Here is a 23,730-nt window from a genome sequence, read left to right as displayed (position 1 = left end):
TCTTTCAAATCTTTAGTTGTACTGAAAGAGAGTGAGGAGAGGTTAAAGGAAAATGAAATGAAAAGAGGGAAGTAGAGAGGCAGCCAGGGAGAAAGCCAGAGAGGTAAACAGATAAAGAGAATGTTGGGCAGAGAGAAAAGAGCGAGAAAAGACACAATTACCTGAAGTATTAGGAGTGAAATAAGGACCATCACCTCAGAGTCTGTGGGTTAAAGGATGTGAACAGATGTCGAACAGCTGTACAGGATGTGGGTTAAAGGATGTGAACAGATGTCGAACAGCTGTACAGGATGTGGGTTAAAGGATGTGAACAGATGTCGAACAGCTGTTACAGGATGTGGGTTAAGGATGTGAACAGATGAACAGCTGTACAGGATGTGGGTTAAAGGATGTGAACAGATGTCGAACAGCTGTACAGGACAGTCCTCAACAACCATAACTTCCAGCTGAAAATGTCAGTAGAGCTGAGCCTGAGAGACCTGACCTGATGCATGATGTATCATTTTCTTTTGCTACTTTCAAGATTCTTTCTTTAATTTTGGCCTTTAATAGTTTAGCCAAGTAATGTCCACCTATCATTTTCTTAGCATTTATTCCATTTAGCATTTTTTAGCTCTAAAAACAGTTGGTTAATTTTTTTAAAATTGGGACATTTTCAGCCCCGTTTCTTTACTTTTTCTGCCCCCTTTTCTTTCTTGATTCCTTCCTAGACTCCAATTACATGTAAGTTATACTTGATAATACCCACAGACTACTCTTAATTGCAGTCTTTGCAGTTTTTTTTTAAATTGTGGTAAAATACCTGTAAGTGACCATCTTAACCATTTTTGAGTACGCAATTCAATGGCATAAATTACATCCTTACTGCCGGGCGCGGTGGCTCAAGCCTGTAATCCCAGCACTTTGGGAGGCCAAGACAGGCGGATCACAAGGTCAGGAGGTGAGAGACCATCCTGGCTAACATGGGTGAAACCCCGTCTCTACTAAAAAAATACAAAAACTAGCGGGCAGGTGGCGAGGCAGCCTGTAGTCCCAGCTACTCGGGGAGGCTGAGGCAGGAGAATGGGCGTGAACCGAGGTGGAGCTGCAGTGAGCTGAGATCCGGCCACTGCACTCCAGCTTGGGTGACAGAGCAAGACTCCGTCTAAAAAAAAAAAAAAATTACATCCTTACTGCTTTGCAACCAGCACCACCATTCATCTCCAGAAACATTTTCACCTTGCAAAACTGAAACATACACCCATTAAACAAAAACTCCCTATTTCCCCATTCCCCCATCCTTACAACCACCATCCCACTTTCTATCTATGCATTTGACTCTCACAGGCACCTCATGTGAAATCAAATGTCATTTTGTCTCTTTGTACTGGCTTATTTCACTTAGCATAACCTCCTTAAGATGCACCCGTTTACAAGTGATATCAGAGAAATACAAGTAATCATAAGACATGAATATGAACAATTATATGCAAATGAATTGGGTAATCTAGAGGAAATGGAAAAATATCCAGAGACATACAAACAAGACTGAGTCCTGAAGAAATAAAAAATCCCAGCATATTGGGAGGCTTAAAGTGGGCAGATCACTTGTGGTCAGGAATTCGAGACCAGCCTGGTCAAAATGGTGAAACTGTATCTCTACCAAAAATACAAAAATTAGCCGGGCATAGTGACTGATGCCTGTAATCTCAGCTACTTGGGGGACTGAGCCAGGAGTTTGCAGTGAGCTGAGATCGTGCCACTGCACTCCAGTCAGGAAAACAGGGAGAGACTCTCTCTCAAAATATAATAATAATAATTCCAATTAAAATAACAATAAGAAAATAGAACATAAGAGTAAATTCAATGAAGAAGGAGAAAGACCTGTACAATAAAAAGTATAAAATACCAATGAAAGAAATTGACAAAAACACAAATAAATAAAAAGATATCTCATGTTCATGGATTAGAATTAATATTGTTAAAATGTCTATACACTCAAAAGGATCACTTGGATTCCAGCCCGGTATGGTGGCTCAAACCTGTAATCCCAGCACTTTGGGAGGCTGAGGCCGGTAGGATCACGAAAGGTCAATCGAGACCATCCTGGCTAACATGGTGAAACCCGTCTCACTAAAATACAAAAACTAGCCGGGCGTGAGTGGCGGGGCGCCTGTAGTCCCAGCTACTCGGGAGGCTGAGGCAGGAGAATGGCGTGAACCTGGGAGGCGGAGCTTGCAGTGAGCCGGATCGCCCACTGCACTCCGCCCTGGGTGACACAGCCAGCGAGACTCCGTCTCAAAAAAAAAAAAAAAAAACAAAACAAAAAAAAAAAAACAAAAGGATCCGCAGATTCAACACAATCCCAATCACAATTGTCATTTTTCACAGAAAACGAGAAAAAAGTCCTAAAATTTGTGTGAAGCCACAAAAGACCCCAAATAGTTAAAACAATCACATGCCAAAAAAAAGTCTCACAGCTATAGACATCACACTACTTGATTTCAAAATATAAAACTATTGGGCTGGGGCTGAGTCTTCAGCCTGTAATCCCAGCACTTTGGGAGGCCAGAAGACTGGAGGATCTGAGGTCAGGAGATCGAGACCATCCTGGCTAACACATGATGAAACCTCGTCTCTACTAAAAATACAAAAAAACTAGCGGTGGTGCCTGTAGTCCAACTACGGGGAGGCTGAGGCAGGAGAATGCGGCGTGAACCGGAGGCTGAGGAGCTTGCAGTGAGCTGAGATCCCGCCACTGCACTCCAGCCGAGGCGACAGAACAAGGTCCGTCTCAAAAAAAAAATATATATATATATATATATATATATATAACTATTGTAATCAAAACAACATGGTACTAGAATAAAAACAGCCATGTCTACCAATGAAACAGGATAGAAAGCTCCCATATAAACCCATGAACATGTGGTAAATTGATTTTTGACAAAGGAGCCATAATACAAAATGGGGAAAGTACAGCCCCTTCAATAAATTGTACTCAACGAACTCATCCACATATAGAAGAATAAAATTGTATCTTTGCATCAAACTGCATGCAAGAATTAACTCTAAATGGAGTAAAGAGTTAAATTAAAGACCTGAAATGGTAAAGCTATCAGATCAAAACACACGGGGAAAGGTCTAAGAAATTTGTCTGGGCAAACATTTTTTTTGATATAACCCCTAAATCGCAGGCAACAAAAGCAAACGTAAATTGCACCACATTGAAAAGCTGCTGCACAACAAAGGAAACAATAAAGTGAAGAGACAATCAACACGGTAGGAGAAAATATTTGCAAACCATACATCTGATAAGGGGTTAATATCCAGAATACATAAGGCACTCAAGCAAGAAAACAAATAGGTCAATTTAAAAATGGGCTAGGATGGGTATACAGTTTCGATTTTGTAAGATGAAAAGATTTCTGGAGATGAATGGCAGTGACGGTGGCAAAACAATATGGATATAATAAACACCATTGCATTTTACACTTAAAAATGGTTAAGATGGTAAATTATATGTACTTTACCACCATTTGTTAAGAAATAAAAGACTGAATGAAAATTAATAGTATTCTGTGGGATCATATCAAGTGATATGGTTTGGCTCTGTGTCCCCACCCAAATCTCATGTTGAATTGTATCCTCAGTGTTGGGGGAGGGACCAGGTAGGAGATGATTGCATCATGGGGATGGATTTCCTCCATGCTGTTCCCTTGACCATGAGTGAGTTCTCACAAGATCTGATGATTTAAAAGGGTGTGGCACTTTCCTTTTTCTTTTTCCTGTCACCATATGAAAAAGTCGCTTGCTTCGCCTTTGCCTTCCTCCATGATTGGTAAGTTTCCCGAGGCCTCCTAGTGATGTTTCCTGTACAACCTGCAGAACTATGAATTAATGAAACCTCTTTTCTTCCTAAATTACCCAGTCTCAGGTAGTTCTTTCTAGCAGTGTGAGAATGAACTAATACAGAATATTGGTACCAGGAGTGGGGCACTGCTATTAAGTTATCTGAAAATGTGGAAGCAACTTTGGAACTGGGTAACGGGCAGATGTTGCAACAGTTTGGAGGACTCAGAAGAAGACAGACAGATGTGAGAAAGTCTGGAACTTCCTAGATACTTGTTAGATGATTTTGACCAAAATGCTGACAATTAAATTGCTCTTAGTGAAGTAACTTAAAGTAGAAATTAAGATGACTGATTATGGTATTTTCTTCCTACTATGAGTTTCTCACTAAGCTTCAACCGCATCTACAAATTTTGTAAATGTGTGCTTTTCATTCAACTCAGGATAGCTGTAATTTCCATTGTAATTTTATGTTTGATCATTTTATTTAGAAGTGGTTAATTTCCATGTATGTGGAGAATTTATGGATTTCTTCCTGTTATTGATTTCTAATTTGACTCTGTTGCTATTATAGAAGAGGGTGTATAGTACTTCAATTTTAAAACTAATGAGTTCTCTCTAAGACCCCACATATTTGTGGCAAACAGTGTGCACTTGAAATGAATGTCAGTGTTTAGTTGTTGGGTTAAACTATAATTTTACTGTATTCTTAGGTCCTTATCGTTCAAAATTCAGTTACTGTGTTGTGTCACATTCAAATTATTTAGCTCATAACTTCATAACACATAGTGCATTGATCTTACAGAAAATAGAAAACACTGACAAATGAATCCGAAATTTCAAAATATTTATTGAACAGAAATAAAACATAAGCCCCAAAGAAAACAACATGACAAACTTTAAGTAAAATGTAATTTTCCCCTAATTAATATAATCGCTTTTCTGTTCATGGTTTTACAGAATGATGGTCGATTCCCTTCTATCCCCTTTGTACCTATGTTATCTGTAAGAAGAAGTTCTTAGCCGTGGCTATGGGCACCCTGAAACTTCCTATAAATGATTATGTTCAGGACAATTTGACTTACTTTCCCCAGAATAAGCGAGGCACTGGCACTGGCTGCTGGATTGATCCAGAGGACAGATACTCAGGAAGGTCTGATCCTCTCTTGAGTTTCGTTTATGAGCAAAAAAATGGACGCAGTGGCTCGCTAACAGAATTTTGTTGAATGTGTAGATGTAACCCATCATAACATTCGCGGAAATGGACCCCATACCTACATCCAGGAAAATCCCCACTCTGTGCAACTGGGGACTCACCCAGAGAGGGGTCAAAGGCATAGTGCTGGCGGCAAAGATCTTTCCTTTTCTGCAACCCACAGTCAAGAAGCCGTGTTCTGAAGAAAGCACAATCTTCCCCCTGTCGGTTCACAGATTCCTTACAAATGCCCACATCCCATACTTTGCTGGTGCCCACGTCCACTGGTAATGGCGGCGAGGAGGAAGTGAAGCGAGAGCCCAGGGCCCGCACAGTACAGTGTCCCGAACCTCAGCTTGCTCCTTCCTAATATTCTGGCTGAAATCCCACTTCGGAAGCTCCTCAGGTCTTCAGAAATGATGAGATAGTTGTTGGCTGTGTCCACATCCAAGGTCATATCCACTGTGGAAATAAGAACCAGCAGTTCAGCAAAGACACAGTACAGACTCCCTCTGCCCTTTTACTGCAAACACTTGAATACATTATTCACTTTTACTTTTATTCTACTTTCTTTCCCAAATCAAAATTTCCTGGGGAAACTTGTTTGGCTGCCTGATGAGGTTAAATTTTATCTATAGATTGCATGAATATAATAATTGTAACAAGTCCACCTTATTCATAGTAGAAATTCCTTTCGAATTAAGTTGGTGGATTTGATTAAAATTATTTTTCCATTTAGCACATAAGATACATGAGAGAAGACAGTAGCTTGTTCTCCAAAGTATTGTACAAACTCGCACAGATTCCATGAAAAGCTATACTCGAAGGTGAGAACTGCTGTTGTTTGTGAAGCACAGAAGTTTTGGATGCTAGATATCTGCTAATGCCTGTGTTTAATGAAGAAATGTTTGAAAGTCGTTTTCCCAGTGCCTTTTATGGGTTGTGGCAAGTCATATAGATTCCTTACCTTGAAATTTCCTCATCTTTGGGTTCATTGTTAGAATAGATTTCAGCTTGGGCTCTAGTTCCTTGATGATGGAAACCAGCGCCCTCAGCTTGTACTTGGGCTTGATGTCATTCTTCTGAGAGACCACAGAGCAGAAGCGGCACAGTAAACCTTCCCCATCGGGCTCCTTCTGCAGTGCATTGAGGCATTGGAGGCAGCAGACATATCCGCATTTCAGCTGCACGGGTTCTTCAAGATCTTTTAGACAGACAGGACATCTAATGATTCGTTTGAAGTGTTCAGCCATGGCAAATGTCTATAGAAACAAAAAATGAGCATGGTATCAGAATTTCCATGAGCTGAATGAACAGCTGATAGTGCTTGGGATCTTTTATCTTTACATGCATAGAGTTTTCATTGCACGATACTTACAATCACTACTGCTGGTGACGAAGACACAACATGAATACAAATGTAAATGACTCGAGGCCCTGAATTTCTAATATCTGTAATAGTCATTGGAATAAAGGGCATGATTCACCAAAAGACTTTGAGTTGAAATAGTAAAGGGGTCTACACCTGAGCTGTTTGATATGGTAGCCACCAGTCACAAATGGCTATTGAGACCTGAAATGGGGCATATCCAAATGGAGATGTGCTGTGAGCAAAATGCACTCTTATTTTTAAAGATGTAATGGGAAAAAGAGAATGTAAACTATCTGCTCGAGAACGTTTAAAGTTGCTCACATGTTAAATGATTATATTTTGAGTTAAAATTCATTAGGCTTGTTTCTTTATATTTTATGTGACTACCAGAAAATAAGTTTACAATTACGTATATGAGTTATCTTATGCTTCCATTGGACAGTGCTGGAGTACATTTGAAGACCTTCTACTTCCCCAACTGTGCAAACTGGATGTGGTGAAAAAAGCCTGATAGCACACCAAAAGGACAAGACACAAAATACAAATTAGTTGTACCAGGTATAACTGAATCTTCTGCATAGCAAAAAAACAGAAAAAGCAAAAAACAGAACTAAAAAAAAAAGCAGCCATATATATGACAATGCATTAATATCCAAAAAATATAAGAAAATTTTTCAAGGCAATAGCAAAAAGAAATAAAACCCAAATAACCCAATTTTCAATGGGCAAAAACCTGAATAGACATTTCTCTGAAAAACACACAAATGACCAGCAAGTACTGAAGAACAAGCTCAACTTCACTCACCATCAGAGAAATTCAAACTCAAACTGAGACAGGAATACTGTGTGGTCACAAGAGAATCGAGAATGTATCAAGTGACAATTTCACATAAGAGCAAAAGAGTGGCTGTTAAAATTAGCCACTTGTCATTAAAATTACAAGGACAAGGAGGGCCCTGGGCTGATAAGGTGCTAAAAAAAACAGGAGGGAAACCATTACCACACTAATTACCGTGGTCATTACCACACTAAATCACACGCTCTCCAGGGTCATGGCTGACCCCAGCATGCATGCCCATATTTAGTATAACAACGGGTGCCTCCCCAATTCTACAAAATATCTTTTTTTTTCCTAGAAAACCTAATGATTAGTTCACCTCCTAATTAGAAAGTAACAAACCTGCACATTGTGCACATGTACCCTAGAACTTAAAGTATAATAATAAAAAAAAAAAGAAAATCCGAACTCTTTGCATGCCACCAGCTCTCAGAATCAAACCCACACTTCTTCTCTCCTAAGCATGTACTTTTGCTCTGGAATAGAAGCTTCTTGCCTTTCACTTCATTCTGGCTCATCCCTGATTTCATTCTCCTGACAGCATCAAGAACCTGGAAACTGGCTGGGACTGGGGTCTCTCTGGCATCCAGGGACCCTCCTGAGCCCTCCAGCAACAAAACCGTGATGAGATACTACCTCCCCTTGCTAGGATGGCTATGATCAAAAAGACAAAACATAAGTGTTGGTAAGGAAGTGGAGAAAGGGGAACCCTTGTACACTGTTGGTGGGAGAGAAAATTGGTACAACCACTACAGAAAATAGCAGGGAGGTTTCTGAAAACATTAAGAATAGAACTATGTTCCAGCAACCCTACTGCTGTGTTTATGCATGAGAGAAATGAGGTCAGCATGTCAAAGAGATATCTGTACTCTTAGGTTCTCTGCAGCGTTATTCACAATAACCATGGAAATAACCCCAGAGTCTGTGGGAGAAAAATGGATAAGGAAATGGTGGTATATACAATGAATTATTCCACCATGAAAAAGAAGGAAATCCTGGCATTTGCACCAAAGCAGATGAAGGCTCAGGGCATTGTGGGAAGTGAAATAAGTGAGGCTGAGGGATGTAAATACTGTATGATCTCAGTTACGTGGAATCTGAGTTGACTGATCTCATAGAATCAGAAAATAACAGAAAAATGGTTGCCAGGGGTTGTGGGAAGGGGAGAATAGGAAAACAATACCAAACCCATAGGAAAACCTGACATTGAATAACCCAACCACCGAACTTCTGTTCATCATTTCAGAAAGTCTACCAAATTCTGATGAAATTCAAGAAAATGGAGATTGTCATTTCTCTAGCCTTGGTATTGAAAATCTAAGACTTACCTGGCCGGCACCGTGGCTCACGCCTGTAATCCCAGCACTTTGGAAGGTTGAGGAGGGCGGATCACCTGAGGTCAGGAGTTCAAGACCAGCCTGACCAACATGGAGAAACCCTGTCTCTACTAAAAATACAAAATTAGCCGGGCGTGTTGGCACGTGTCTGTAATCCCAGCTACTCGGGAGGCTGAGGCAGGAGAATTGCTTGAACCCGAGAGGCAGAGGTTGCAGTGAGCCAAGATCACACCATTGCACTCCAACCTGGGCAACAAGAGCGAAACTCCGTCTCAAAAAAAAAAAGAAGAAGAAAATCTAAGACTTACATAACGGCTACCAGGGCAGAGGTCCCATTATCCCCCAAATATACAGTATGTCTATCATGGAGTTGGCCTCAGACAACACTGGTGGAATCAAGAAATTATTGCATTCCCCTAGACTGTCATACACCCTTTGTAAAAATGAATTCCATAAGCTTGAACTCACCTCTCCTTCCGGAGTTTCTCCCCTGGCCTCTAGCTGCTTCTGCGGACAAGTCAGATCTGGAGTGACAGCTGGCTGCCAGCAGCTTTTATAGAAGAAGGTCTCTCCACTACCTTAGCCACACCCTTCCCCTCCTTTTTAATCCAATCAGATTTTGATTTAATTCTGGCATCATTATGATTGTTACTATTGGATAGGTTTTTACCATAAAGGAAGACGATTGTGTTTTCAGAGTGTTATTTTTTTAATTAACAAGGACAAAATATTGCCATATAATAATTTTTAGATGAGATCTTGAATATTATGGCTATTGATAAATTTGGAAATTAATTAAAATTAACATTTTAAAAATTGTGGTAACATTTAAAATCCTCTAAAATGAATGGTGCTACTTTCAAATAGTTTTTTATTATAAATGTAACACTTTTTCACATTTCAATAAAGGAGATGAGTTAAATCTACTCAGTTTTTACTAACAGGACACTCCACAGACCACACTCAACTCTCAAAAACATTTTCTCTATAATGTAAAGATTCTAATTAACAAGCTTAGAAAAGAAATCCCAAAACTGTTTCCAGACAATCAGCCAGTGAAAGTCCTGTTTTTCTTTTTTAGTTATACCATCTAAAATTAAAGGTAAAAGATATTGTTATAATCTTACCATTTCCCTTACATCACAACATAAATAAAATGAGATTCATTTCTTTTTTTAAAATCTTCAAAAATGGGCTCCTCATGTATTAAGTATATTATAGGTGATCAGAGTTCATGGATAAGAATGTAAAATCGGGAGACTGGAGGTAGGGTGAAAAAGGGTTTGATTACATCAATGTGATTAAATTAATGGTCTTTAATTTAATCATCTCCATAGTAATCATTCTCTGGTGATTGCTAGATTCTCTTCTTTCGTGTTCAAAGTCAAGGCAGTTCTCAATTCCTTTTGTCTCATGAAGGCAAATTGAGAAATGCAAAACTCTAAGTTGTGATGCATATATTATTTCAAATCCTTGCACATTGCATTTCTTCATTGATTGGGATCTACAGTATAATCTGCCACATGTATGTCCATGTATATACACATACCATATCTACACATACACATGCAGAGAGAAAATTCTTATCTCTTCTTGCATAATTCTAATTTGTTTATTTTCTTATATAAATCCTTTTAAAATACACTTACATTTATGGAAGTAGTTGTTCTCCAACGCGTAATTTTACTGACCCATGCTCATGGAGCACTGATCCCTAATATTTTTAAAATTTTATCTGCTTTGAGTAAATCATGAACAAAATTTATATTCTCTTTGGGAATACCAGGTGGCCTCAGTTGTGGAAACCACCAAGCCCAGTGGGTTGATTTGCCTCTAGAATGTTCTCCCAAAATATTTTTCAGCCTGGAATTGCATTCATGCTCATGTCCTCAGAGAGGAATTCTTCCATTCAGAATTAGCGAATAGTGTATTAGGATTGCCCGCACACTCGTGGAGTTGGTTTGGGTGTTGGATACTTTCCGTATCTTTTCCAATTGCATCTTTTCACAGAAAATAGCTCCGCTGGCTTCTATGAAGACAGTGGTAACGTTTTCCTTGCCCACTCTCATGTACAGTTCAGAACTTTAAGGGTCTTCCGTGTTTGAATAAACCTGTCCTTCAACATCTCAGTCAGGGAGGACTGTGTTCTCCATGCCCTGTCCCTGCAGGCGTGTCACAGAACCTGACGTAAATGGTTGGCGTCGGTGGCTTCTGATCCCCAGGCCCTGTTCTCTGCCACAAGCAGACTTCTGTTTTCTTTTTTTCTTTTTTTAATTATACTTTAAGTTCTGGGTTACATGTGCAGAACGTGCAGGTTTGTTACATAGGTATACACGCACCCTGGTGGTTTGCTGCACCCATCAACCCATCACCTACATTAGGTATTTCTCCCTAATGCTATCCCTCCCCTAACCGCCCTGCCACCCCACCCCGAGGGTTCCCAGTGTGTGATGTTCCCCTCCCTGTGTCCACATGTTCTCATTGTTCAACTCCCACTTATGAGTGAGAACATGCAGTGTTTGGTTTTCCGATCTTGTCATCGTTTGCTGAGAATGATGGCTTCCAGTTTCATCCATGTCCCTGCAAAAAACATGAACTCATCTTTTTTTATGGCTGCATAGTACTCCATGGTGTACATGTGCCACATTTTCTTCTTTAACAACGAAGAGAAGCTCCGAGTTTCTGACAACCCAGGGCTTGGCTCAGTTTCTAAAGGAAACTGTCTTCCTTTCTCTCATTGTCAGTGTTGGTACAGGAAAGGGATTTGAGGTGAACCTGGACACTGTGGTCTGTCCCTGAGCCACTGCCCAGCACGTGGCCCCACTGTCAGTCCAACCGGGGCATGGCTGAGGTGGCTCAGAACCAGGCAGGACATGTTATTGCTCAACCGTGGCTCTGAATTCTTTTGTTCACGATTCCTTAGGTTCTGTGTTTTGCCCGGAATGTAAGGAAGCACTCACCTGGGTCGTCTTGTCACCAAGTTCTGTGAGGAGAAGCGTCAGCCGGGATGAGCTGGGACCACAGAGAAGAAAAAACAGAATTTTTGCAAAATAGTTTCATTAAGTCCAAACAAAACAAAACAAAAACAGAAAACTACAGCCCACAAATATAACAAAAAAAAACCTGTGAAGTTTGAGAATCTGATCTCCTGCATTTGCCACACAAAATTTCCAATTGTCAACAAACAATTATGAGGCACACAAAGAAAACAGAATGTATCAAGATGAAATAAATGTCTATGAGAAGTCAAGCCATTGGGCTTACTCTCCACAGACTAAAGTACTTGTCTAAGTAGACCCAGAAGAACTAAAGAAAACAACGGGCAAAGAACTGAAGTAAATTAGAAGAACAACACCTCACAAAATAGAAAATATCAACAACCAATAGAAATTTTAAAAATGAACTAATTAGAAATTGAGGGCCATAAAGTAAAATAACTGAAATGAAAAATTCACTAGAGAGGTTCAACAAAAGTTTTGCAATTTTTTTTGTTTTTGTTTTTACAAATGTTATTAAAATCTAATTCAAGGCTAGGTACGGTAGATCTTGCCTGTAATCCCAGCATTTTGGGAGACTGAGGCGGGCGAATCACTTGAGGTCAGGAGTTTGACACCAACCTGGCCAACATGGAGAAACCCTGTCTCTACTAAACATACAATAATTAGCCCGGCATGGTGGCACACACTTGGAATTCCAGCTACTCAGGAGGCTGAGGCAGGAGAATCGCTTGAATCCAGGAGGTGGAGGTTGCAGTGAGCCAAGATTGTGCCACTGGACTCCAGCCTGGACGATAGAGTGAGTAAGACTCCATCTTGAAAAAAAAATCTAATTAGAGTAAAACAATCTTCACCAATGTAATGTGTAAAATTTGATTATCATTTAATTTTATTTAAATTGTTAGATAATTATATATAATTATTTTATACATCATAATATTTTGAAATATATACACAGTGGAATGGCTAAATCTAGGCAAATAATATATGCATTTGCCCAAAAAGTTATTATATTTGTGACAATAAAAACTACTCCCTTGCCATTTTTCAAGAATGCATTATTTTGTTAACTATAGTCGCCATGTTGTACTCATCTTTTGTACTCTTTTACTTATTCTGTGTAAGTAAAATTTTGTATCCTTTGATCAGTATCTTCCCAACCCGTCTCCACATCAACCCCCAATGACCCCATTTTACTTTCTAGTTCTATGAGACCAGCTTTCTTTAGATCTCACATGTGAGTGAGACCATGCAGTATTCGTCTTTCTGTGTCTGGTTACTTCACTCGGCATTAAGTTCTTCTGGTTCATCCATATTGTTGCAAATGACAGAATTTTCTTCTTTTCTATAGATGAACAGTATTCCATTGTGTACATATATCACATTTTCTTTTTTTTTTTTTGGAGACGGAGTCTCGCTCTGTCGCCCAGGTTGGAGTGCAGTGGCCGGATCTCAGCTCACTGCAAGCTCCGCCTCCCGGGTTTACGCCATTCTCCTGCCTCAGCCTCCGGAGTAGCTGGGACTACAGGCGCCCGCCACCTCGCCCGGCTAGTTTTTTTGTACTTTTTAGTAGAGACGGGGTTTCACTGTGTTAGCCAGGATGGTCTCGATCTCCTGACCTCGTGATCCACCTGTCTCGGCCTCCCAAAGTGCTGGGATTACAGGCTTGAGCCACCGCGCCCGGCCATATATCACATTTTCTTTATTCATTCATGCATTGATAACACATAGATTTTTTTCCATATGTTGACTATTTTAAATACTACTGCAATAAACATGAAAGTGCAAATCTCTCTTCAACACAGGTATTTTCTTTGTATTGGATATGTATCCAGTAGGGTGGTTGCTGGATCATATGGCAATTCAATTTTTAATTATTTCGGGAACCTCTGTACTGTTTTTCACACTGGCTATACTATTTTACATCACCACCAACAGTGTACAATTGTTCCCTTTTGCCTACATCCTGTCCAACACTTTTTTTTTTTTTTGTCTTTATAATAGCCATTCTGACAGACGTGATTTCTCATTATGGTTTTAACTTGCATTTCTCTAATGATTAGTGATTTTGAGCATTTTTAAAGGTATCTGTTGGCTGTATGTCTTCTGTCGATAAACATCTATTCAGGTCGTATATCCATTTCTTATCTGGTTGGTTGTGTTCTCAATTTTGAGGTGTATTTCTCTTATATTCTGGATACGAATCCCTTGTAAGATGTATGGTTGGTAAATATTTTCTCTGTTTGTGTTATCTATTCACTTTGTGAATTGTTTCCTCTGCAGAAGCATTTTCATTTGATGCAATCTAATTTGTTTATATTTGTTTTGTCAGCCTAAAACGAGGAGGCTGAAAAACAAAATATAATTTAAAGAGTTAACTTTTCCAAAGTGAGGACAGCTGCCTAAAAGACCCAGAACCCTGTGATCTTGGATTTGAGCTCTCTTCAGCCTTCGTTACAAGAAGGGGGTGTTTTTGTTTTTTGTTTTTTGACGGAGTCTCGCTCTGTCTCCCAGGCTGGAGTGCAGTGGCACGATCTCAGCTCACTGCAAGCTCCGCCTCTAGAGTTCAAGCCATTCTCCTTACTCAGCCTCCTGAGTAGCTGGGACTACAGTCGCCTGCCACCACGCCTGCCTAATTTTTTTTTTCTTTTTTTTTTTTTTTTGGATTTTCAGTAGAGACGGGGTTTCACCATGTTAGCCAGGATGGTCTCAATCTCCTGACCTCGTGATCCACCCGCCTCGGCCTCCCAAAGTGCTGGGATTACACGAGTTAGCCACCACGCCCAGACTGTTACAAGCAGGTTTTAAAGGCAAGTAGTGGAAACAGGCAGTAGACTGTTACAAAGTTGGTTGTCAGAAAATCTCATTGTCTGACAGAAATAGCATTGATTAGTGATTGCTGATACATCGTTAAGCTATAGGGTATGGATTATAGTGTCCAGTGCAGCATTGTTAGTTTAACTATAGCTACTGTGGCAATAGCAAGCAGTTTCAAGAGATGAATACACAAGTTGGGGCGGAGGGGTAGGGTGTGATTGTGATTTCATTTTAATGTCTCTCTGGGTCAGATAATTAGGACTCACATTCCTAAAAGTTTATTTCTCATTTTCCCCTTTTGATCAGAAATATTTCTTCTTGAAAACACTGATGATGAAAATCTGATTCTCAAGGTGTCCCTCATCACTGGGAAGGCTCTTTTGAGTAGTCCTGTCAAAGTTATTGTGCCATAGATGCTGTGAATGGTTGAATTATCTCTAGTCTTCAGAGTACCGTGAACTTAGTTTTTTTCAGAAGTAAAACCAAGTGAGATACAGAGTAGAAATATAATTCGCATAAGAATTATAATTTTAAAATTTCATATACCATGATGGAAAAAATCTATTCCATTGGGGAGTCCATTAAAAACATCATGAAGAAAATTAAAACTCGTTCATTTTTTAGGGATTCGTTGTAGCAAGAAAACAATTCAGGATTTAGTTCAAATTGTAGAAAAACAATATAAAAACAATGTAGAAATAATGGACAATCTGGCAACAGATGTACTATAGATTTCTTCTGAAAAACGATTTTTCTTTTTCCATTTCTTCATTTTTACTAAACTTCATTTTTAAGATTTACTATAAATCTTCACAGAACAAATTTATTTGCAAAATACGTTTTAGTATTACATTTGTCCTGCTTATTTGTACAACGTGCAATAAGAATAGTAAATCACAGGCCAGGCGCGGTGGCTCAAGCCTGTAATCCCAGCACTTTGGGAGGCCGAGACGGGCGGATCACGAGGTCAGGAGATCGACACCATCCTGGCTAACACGGTGAAACCCCGTCTCTACTAAAAAAATACAAAAAAACTAGCCGGGCAAGGTGGCGGGCTCCTGTAGTCCCAGCTACTCGGGAGGCTGAGGCAGGAGAATGGCGTGAATCCGGGAAGCGGAGCTTGTAGTGAGCCGAGATCTGGCCACTGCACTCCAGCCTGGGAGACAGAGCGAGACTCCGTCTCAAAAAAAAAAAAAAAAAAAAAAAGAATAGTAAATCACCACAAAGTCTCTTTCCAAGTTGGTTTTTCTGGAACTTTTTCATAAGGAATCCAGATTACCATTTCAAATGCCTCAAGGCTAGGAAGCCAACCCAAAGATTTGCCACCAGACTCTGTCTGTAATACCTATACGAAGTGGGTGACTTCCTCTCTTCTTGAGGTCCCAAAATATCTTGTTTTTCCCGTGCCTGACTGAAAGTAACATTCTTCACTTACTGCAAAGTCATAAATCTTGCAAGGAAATTGTGTATACAAGGCATCAGCCCAGTCTTTCCAAGAGACATTTTATCATTGCTGTAACGTTAACCTCCATTCCTCCAAGCAGTCTGGTCATAATTGAAAATATGCCATTCCACTAAAAGCATTGGTAAAATAACCTGTGTATCTAATTGTGTCCTGTTAAAAACCAGTCCTTTGGGAGGCAGAGGCGGGTGGATCACGAGGCGGGGAGACTGAGACCATCCTGGCTAACACGGTGAAACCCCGTCTCTACTAAAAATACAAAAAATTAGCCGGGCGCGGCGGCGGAGGCCTGTAGTCCCAGCTGCTCGGGAGGCTGAGGCAGGAGAATGGCGGGAACCCGGGAGGCGGAGCTTGCAGTGAGCCGAGATGGCGCCGCTCACTCCAACCTGGGCGACAGAGCGAGACTCTGTCAAAAAAAAAAAACAAAAAAAACCCGTCTTATTAAACTTATGTCTATAACTATTTTCCCATAAAATAAGAGTACTCACAAATGGTTTCCAAGTCCTAGAGAAATCAAACAGAAAGATAAATGCTTCCATTGTGCCCACAAATACTTTACCAAGTTTGTTCTAAGCTATAAACAGCTCAAAATAGAATGTTCTTGCCTCTGAAGACAAAACATAAAAATAATTAGGCGCGATTTAGAATAAAATAGTGTAAGAATATCTAGTTATCTATTAGTTTAGCCTCGTGTAACTAATTCTGGTTCCACTTGACGTTGGGTTAGCAATCGGGTCATAACACTATTTTCCCACACTGCCAGGATTCTCACACTCGTCTCTTCTCATCTGGAGAAGCCATCACTTCTTAGTTTTGAATTTGCTCTCCTAGGGATAGAACTTTCCCCTCACCTCGATGCACCCACTTTGCATGTTGGGTGGGGGTCCTGAGGCTTCACTTCTGAGTGCTTTCAGGCACAGGCTCTGTATGAATTCCTTGGTTGCAGATAGGCTGGGTGTGGCGGTTTTCCCACATGCTGATTATTCGTGCGTTGTAATGGGCATGTGAGCAGGCTCACTGCCTCCTGCAGGACTGGGAAGGTGGAGCTCTCTAGAAGCTTCCCTCATGCCCCAGCGCTGAGAACGGTCAGTGGGTGTTATATGGATTTGTGCAATTTAACCTCCCAGCCAGCAGGTGGAGCGTGTGCGTAGGAGCTGACCCAGCGCCCTGCTATTGCGTCCGTCCCTGTAGAAAGGGGCCATGCAGGTTCACCTCCCAGCCAGCAGGAGGGGCTTGTGCATAGGAGCTGACCTAGCACCGTGACATTGCGTCAGACCCTGTAGAAAGGGGCCATGCGGGTTGACCTCCCCGTGAGCAGGAGGCGCTGGCGGGAGGCAGCTCGGTGCTGGTGGGATTCACGTTTGGCCTTTGTTAATCAGGAGAAGCCCCCGGGTGTCCCAGCAAAGGGCAGAGCATGGAACTCTCAGAGTCCCCTGTTTCATGCTCTGCCTGCCAGGTGGCAAGCGCTACCCCAGCAGAGGTTGGGGGACAGGTCCCAGGCCCCTGGGGCAATTTTCCAGGGAAGGGAGGGGCCTCTTCACTGCCCCCAAGGAGCCCCAGAGGGGAGAGGGGCAGCTGGAACCCACAGCCCAGCTGGTGTTGGTGGGACCCACCCAGCTCCCCCTGGCCCTGACTTGGTGGGCATCCCTCCGGGGTCTGGCCTGGCAGCACACAGCCAACCCAGCCCCAGCATCTGCATTCAGTTCCTGAAGCTGCCCCGGGCTGCCAGACTCCCTGTCTGCGGCAGAAACTGGGGCTCCCAGGCCACAATCTTCCAGGTCAGATTCTAGGACAGGAGGGGCTCCCACCTCCTCGCTGCACTCTCCTCTCAGATCTGACCACTGGGGCTCCTCCTCTCCAGTCAGATCCTAAATCTCATCCCCATGCTCCTGGACGGCGAGCTGGAACCCTAGGGGGATGGGATTAGGCCAGGGGACTTGTCCTCAGTTCCCCTAGACTCGCGCTGGATGTGATGGGGCTAGGCTGGTCCCAGGATGGGCAGTGCTGGCTGAGCTGTGGACCTGCCACTGGGAAGGGCAGGCCCCTCTCCATAGGAACAGCCATGCAGACAGCTGTAGGAGAGGTTGGCAGGCATGGGGTGCATGGTCTGATTGCTTCTTGGTTCTGCAGCAGCCCACAGCAGTAGTGGGGGAACCTGCCCTTGGGGCACAGGAGAGCACTAACCCTCCTCTCACCTTTCCTGCCTGCAGTGGGCAGTGGCGGCCTCAGGGTAGGACCCAGAGCCTTGGGGGAGGGACACCCAGAATGGCGCCCTGCTGCAGCTGCCCACTCTGGGAAGCCCATGGGGCTCCACGTGAGTTTGAACAGTGCCTCTGTGTGACCTCCAGGCAGCTCCCTATGCCAGTCTGGAGGCCTGCAGGGGTCGAGGGCCCTCTTGCACCTAGGATTGTAAAGGTTCATGGTGGGAATGGGAGTCTTGAGGGTCTCTTCACTTATTCCTTCCATGCATGGTCCAGGTCCGGGGGCCGCTCCTAGCTCCCAGCAATCCCGTCTGAGCAGGCAGCCCCACTTCCCCCTTTCTGCACCCTCAGAGTCTCCCGTGGCCTCTCTGGTGAATTCTGATGTTCCTGCTCAGACAATCTGTTTAAAGTGTCAGTATCTACTCCATATTTTGGATCCCCTCCGTGGAAGAGAGGCGCCCCAGCTGCACCTAGTCAGCCATCGTGAGCCTCTTGCTTTTCCTTCATCCCTGTGTACATGTCTTAGATGGCTTCTTCCTAGTGCAAGTCCTTGAAAAAACAGGGAACACCTGCGACTCGGAGTCTGGTAGTCCAATGACAGACACAAGAAATTAGGGCTCTAGGGGTGTCTGGAGAAGCAAACTATAATCTCCCTGCATGGGGATGACCAGCAGCTTCTGGGGAGAGAAAGAGTGGCTTCATGTGGCTTATTTTCTAGACTAAAGAGACCAGGTGCATGTGTAGCAGTTGTGGAATTTAACTTCGCAGGAAAGACCAGACTGCAGATCGCACGGAGACGTTCAGTGTGGAAGGACTTGAGGTGTCAGCGTGATTTTTGGAAAGGGGAAGCAGCGTTGAGGGAAAATGCCCACTTGGAAAAATGCACTAGTCTGTGACCCACTCCTGAGTGTCCGTTGCACCCCTATTAAGACATAGATTCTGGGCCGGGCGTGGTGGCTCACGCCTGTAATCCCAGCACTTTGGGAGGCTGAGGTGGGCGGATCACGAGGTCAGGAGATCGAGACCATCCTGTCTAACACAGTGAAACCCCGTCCCTACTAAAAATATACTAAAAATACAAAAAAAATTAGCCGGGCATGGTGGCGGGCGCCTGTAATCCCAGCGGCTCGGGAGGCTGAGGCAGAAGAATGGCCTGAACCCGGGAGGCGGAGCTTGCAGTGAGTCGAGATCGCGCCACTGCACTCCAGCCTGGGTGACAGAGCAAGACTCCCTCTCAAAAAACAAACACACGAAAAACAAAACCAGACTCATAGAAGCAGAGAGTAGAGAGGTGGCTGCCTGGGGCTGGGAGCAGAGGAAATGAAAAGATGCTGGTCAATGGGTACAAACTCTTAATAATAAGATGAATAAATTCTGAAGCCCTGATGTACAATGAGATGACCATATTTAACACTACTGTACGGTTTACTTACAATTTGTGAAGAAAGTAGATTTAAGTGTTCTTATCCCACACAAGCACAAAATGTTAATTGTGATGATGTGCTAGTGTAGCTATGGTAATCATTTCACAATGCCTATGTATAATCAAATTATCGCTTCAAACACATCGAATAGATATAATTTTTACCTGTCAGTTATATTTCAATAAATCTAGGGGAAAATCTTTTAATAAAAAAGAAATTAAAATATCATTTATTTTGGTTACTATTTTTTGGCTAATAAAATGTTCAGAAAGGTTCTTGTTTAGTTTACAAATCATTTCAAGACAGTTTCCAGCTTGTTTAAAAAACTTCTGGCCGGGCACCGTGGCTCACGCCTGTAATCCCAGCACTTTGGGAGGCCAAGACAGGCGGATCATGAAGTCAGGAGATCGAGACTGTCCTGGCTAACACGGTGAAACCCCGTCTCTACTAAAAATACAAAAAACTAGCTGGACGTGGTGGCGGCGCCTGTAGTCCCAGCTACTTGGGAGGCTGAGGCAGGAGAATGGCCTGAACCCGGGAGGCGGAGCTTGCAGTGAGCTGAGATGGCGCCACTGCACTCCAGCCTGGGCAACAAAGCGAGACTCCGTCTCAAAAAGAAAAAAGAAAAAAAAAAACTTATGAAAACAAATTCCTGCAATTAGAAAAATATATCTGAAGAAACAATTTTATCTTCTGAGTGAGCTTTTAGGGAATACTTGTGAATAGGCTTTATCAAAAGGGTCTCTAACTACATATTTGTTACATGTGGATAAGATGCAACTTCCAACTTTTTGCCAAGAGACTTTTTTTTTTTTTTTTTTTGAGACAGAGTCTCACTCTGACACCCAGGCTGGAGTGCAGCAGCATGATCCTGGCTCACTAGAACCTCTGCCTCCTGGGTTCAAGCAATTCTAATGCCTCAGTCTCCCAAGTAGCTGGGATTACAGGCGTGTGCCACCACACCCGACTAATTTTGTATTTTTAGTAGAGACGGGATTTCTCCATGTTGGCCAGGCCGGTCTCAAACTCCTGACCTCAGGTGATCCGCCCGCCTCGGCCTCCCATAGTGCTGGGATTACAGGCGTGAGCTACTGCACCTGGCCAATATTCAATATTTGTAAAGTCGTATGATATTGTAGCAGTAATAAAAAATAGACAAACATAGTACAACAAAATTTACAGAAAGAGACAAGGCAACAGGTGGGCATTTCATATCAAGTGGATGGCACCAGAAAATTGGTATGGGAAGATAGGCTGTGCAATATATATGTTGAAGTAATTGGTATCTATAGATAAAATTGAACCACTACATCACATTATGAAGATTTATTATGTATAAGCAAATTGAAAATGTAAAAAGAGATGTTAATGTGTGAAAGAAAATATAGGGAAACAGTTGACTTTCAGGATAGGAAGTATTTATATTACCCACAAATGATAAGATTAATAAAAATAGACATTAATACATTTTAAAACAACTCTACCCCTACAATACCATAAACAATAAATAGAAAAGCTCAAATTTTGGAAAAATTTATGATTTTGTATTAACTGGAAAATCGTATTTTGCATAAATATACACACAAAAATATATAAAATCAAGTAAATCTTTAAGGAAAAGAACAAGCAATTCACAAATGAGAAACTGAGTGACAGCCCAGCCCTCCCTTCCTGCCCCCCATCATCACCATCATCACCACCATCATAATCTTCATCTTCACCATCACCATCATTATCACCATCATCACCATCATCACCATCATCATAATCTTCATCTTCACCATCACCATCATCATCATCATCAGCATCATCATAATCTTCATCTTCACCATCACTATCATCATCACCATAACCATAATCATAATCTTCATCTTCACCATCACTGTCATCACCATCATCATCACCATCACCATCATCATAATCTTCATCTTCACCATCACTGTCATCATCATCATCATCACCATAATCATAATCTTTACCTTCACCATCACCATCATCATCATCATCATCATCATCGTAACCACCACCATCATCAATATCATCATGATCATCATCCTCTTCATTTCACAGAAGAGGAAAAAAAAAAGTGAAGTTAATAAATACTTGCCCACAGCCACACCAACAGTCTAGAATAGAGGTTGCTGTTCCAGCTCAAGTGCTTAACCACTTCTAACCTTCTACGCCAGATCCTGTGGCAGCTATCAGAAAAACTGAAAAAAGGGAGATCAAGACACAGCCTCTAATGGATGCACGCTGGCCCAGCTAAGGATGGTTTAATCAGTCAGGGTAAAGAGGTCAGTGTTTTAATTTAAATTAATTTGGCACTAACTGTTTTGATTTAATTTAATGTAACTTAATTTAGGAGAGTAAGTAATTAAACATGAGGCCAAAGTACATAAGAAAGTGGCAGTCTTTTATTGCAAATATGCATACACTCTCGGACGAGGTTCTCTGGTCCTCAGGTGTGGGGGGCCAGGGAAGTCGCACCGGCGCTCTCGGGTGATGTTCTCCGGTCCACAAATGCGGGGGCCGAAGAAGTCACGCTGGCTCCTGCCAGTGGCAGACTTTTATGCATTGGTACTGGAAGGGGGAGGGCAGTGGGCAGGATAAGGGCGTGATAGGGGCGTCTCCATAGGCGTGGCCGGGTAAGTTTTGATCTCTTCGGATTGACATCACCTGGAGCATGCTCGGTTGATCTGCATCTTCCCGCGCGCGGGAAAGTTGGTGAGGAAGAACCCGGAAGCAACAGGGACTGCTCCATCTTGTTCACCTTCCTCCATCTTGTCCCTTTTCCTTCACCCAAACAGTCAGGTCAGAATTTTGATGGTGAGTAGCTGGGTTAAAGAAAGGCCAAGATCCTGGAGAGAAAAGATTCTTTGAGTCTCTTAGCTCAGTCTCATTAGGTAGAACTGAGCCACATCTTCCCATAGATCCAACACAGACCTTCCTAAGCCTCACTGGGATCAATGATGCCTGGGAGGCAGCACCATGGAGCGGTTAAGGTTAAAATTCAGGGTGACCAAGTAGGAATATTCTCAACTGTAGCCTCCACCCTGATGGCCTCAAGCGTCTTTGACAATGGGAATAATAATGCTATCTACTTCAGAGGGCTGTGAAGAGAAGGATCTTGCAGGAAATGCATTTAGCTTAGCGGTAGGGCTTTTACACCATTAGCATTCAATTAATGTTAAAGAGGGTGGCGACAAGAATGGCAGCTGTGGGTGGATAATGGTGATGAGAGTAAAGAGGGGACAGCATTCACACAGGAGTCAATGATGAGGGTAACAAGATGTTGGGAGACACCTGCAGATTCTAACTTCTGCTTCAAAGCCAGTTATTCAAGCATATTCATCGATTTCCTTATATACAAGTGCTCCTTTTGAAGTGCTCAACTTTTAAAGCAAAAGTTCAGACATGCACAAAATCGGTTCCCTTAGGAAGTTCGTAGGAGGAGTCACATACTCAGATTATGAGCCCAGTGGTTCCCATTACTAGTCTCCAAAGTAGCTCTCATGGGTGGGGAGAAGATAGTTCGCAGAAGCCCTGTGATCATATTATATTACATAGGGAGTTAATACTGATAGCAGCACGGGACTTACCAGGTGGGGAGAAAGCATTCACACCTGAGGAGTTAAAAAGAAACCTAAACAATTGCCCTCTGGGTCTAGTCATCAATATCCACCACAGCCAATGAAAAGGAGAGATTCTGTGGCCAGTCACGGAGCAGCCAGGGCCTTTTATTCTTAGTTTCCACAGCTGTTCTTTGTTGAGTTCCAGCCCGAGGGACCACGGACTGGGTTGGGTAAGTCTTCCCCACCGGCCTTTCTTTCTTCTTCATTTCCCTGAACTCTCAGTGCTTCCTGAAGGTCTGGAGTGCATAAAGAACAGGTACGAGGGCACCAGAAATAATGAAGTCTTGACCTTTTGTTTTGGCAAGGATGCACTGTAGTGAAAAGCATTTATTTATTTATTTATTTATTTATTTATTTATTTATCGTTTTGAGACAGAGTTTCACTTTGTCACCCAGGCTGGAGTGCAATGGCGTGACCTCGGCCCACTGCAACCTCCGCCTCCCAGGTTCAAGCTATTCTCCTGCCTCAGCCTCCCGAGTAGCTAGGACAGCAAGCGCCCTCCACCTCACCTGGCTATCTTTTGTATTTTTAGTAGAGACGGAGTTTTGCCATGTTGCCCAGGCTGGTCTCGAACACCTGACCTCAGGTGATCTGCCCGCCTTGGCCTCCCAGTATGCTGAGATT

At 42.4% G+C, this 23,730-nt stretch overlaps 2 protein-coding genes across 2 annotated transcripts in view; one reads left to right on the top strand and one right to left on the bottom strand.

Annotated features, from left to right (window-relative positions):
• Positions 1–209: 209 nt before the first annotated feature.
• On the bottom strand, positions 210–11,581 carry LOC101001532 (ret finger protein-like 4A). Its single transcript, XM_031660384.1, is given in 8 exon segments — positions 210–410; positions 2,178–2,200; positions 4,971–5,247; positions 5,249–5,353; positions 5,356–5,414; positions 5,417–5,488; positions 5,994–6,288; positions 11,534–11,581. Coding segments are annotated over 7 exon segments (1,023 nt in total). The 5' UTR covers positions 6,280–6,288; positions 11,534–11,581.
• Positions 11,582–22,285: 10,704 nt separating this feature from the next.
• Positions 22,286–23,730, top strand: part of NLRP9 (NLR family pyrin domain containing 9) — a 39,005-nt gene continuing 37,560 nt past the window's right edge. The window contains exon 1 of the mRNA XM_031660383.1: positions 22,286–23,275. The gene's annotated coding sequence lies outside the window, so the exon portion shown is untranslated. The remainder of the gene's footprint in view (positions 23,276–23,730) is intronic.

Source organism: Papio anubis, chromosome 20 (genome assembly GCF_008728515.1).
Source record: "Papio anubis isolate 15944 chromosome 20, Panubis1.0, whole genome shotgun sequence".
Taxonomy (NCBI): domain Eukaryota; kingdom Metazoa; phylum Chordata; class Mammalia; order Primates; family Cercopithecidae; genus Papio; species Papio anubis.
Note: the sequence above shows the minus strand (reverse complement) of the source record. Positions and strands in the feature narration are given on the sequence as shown.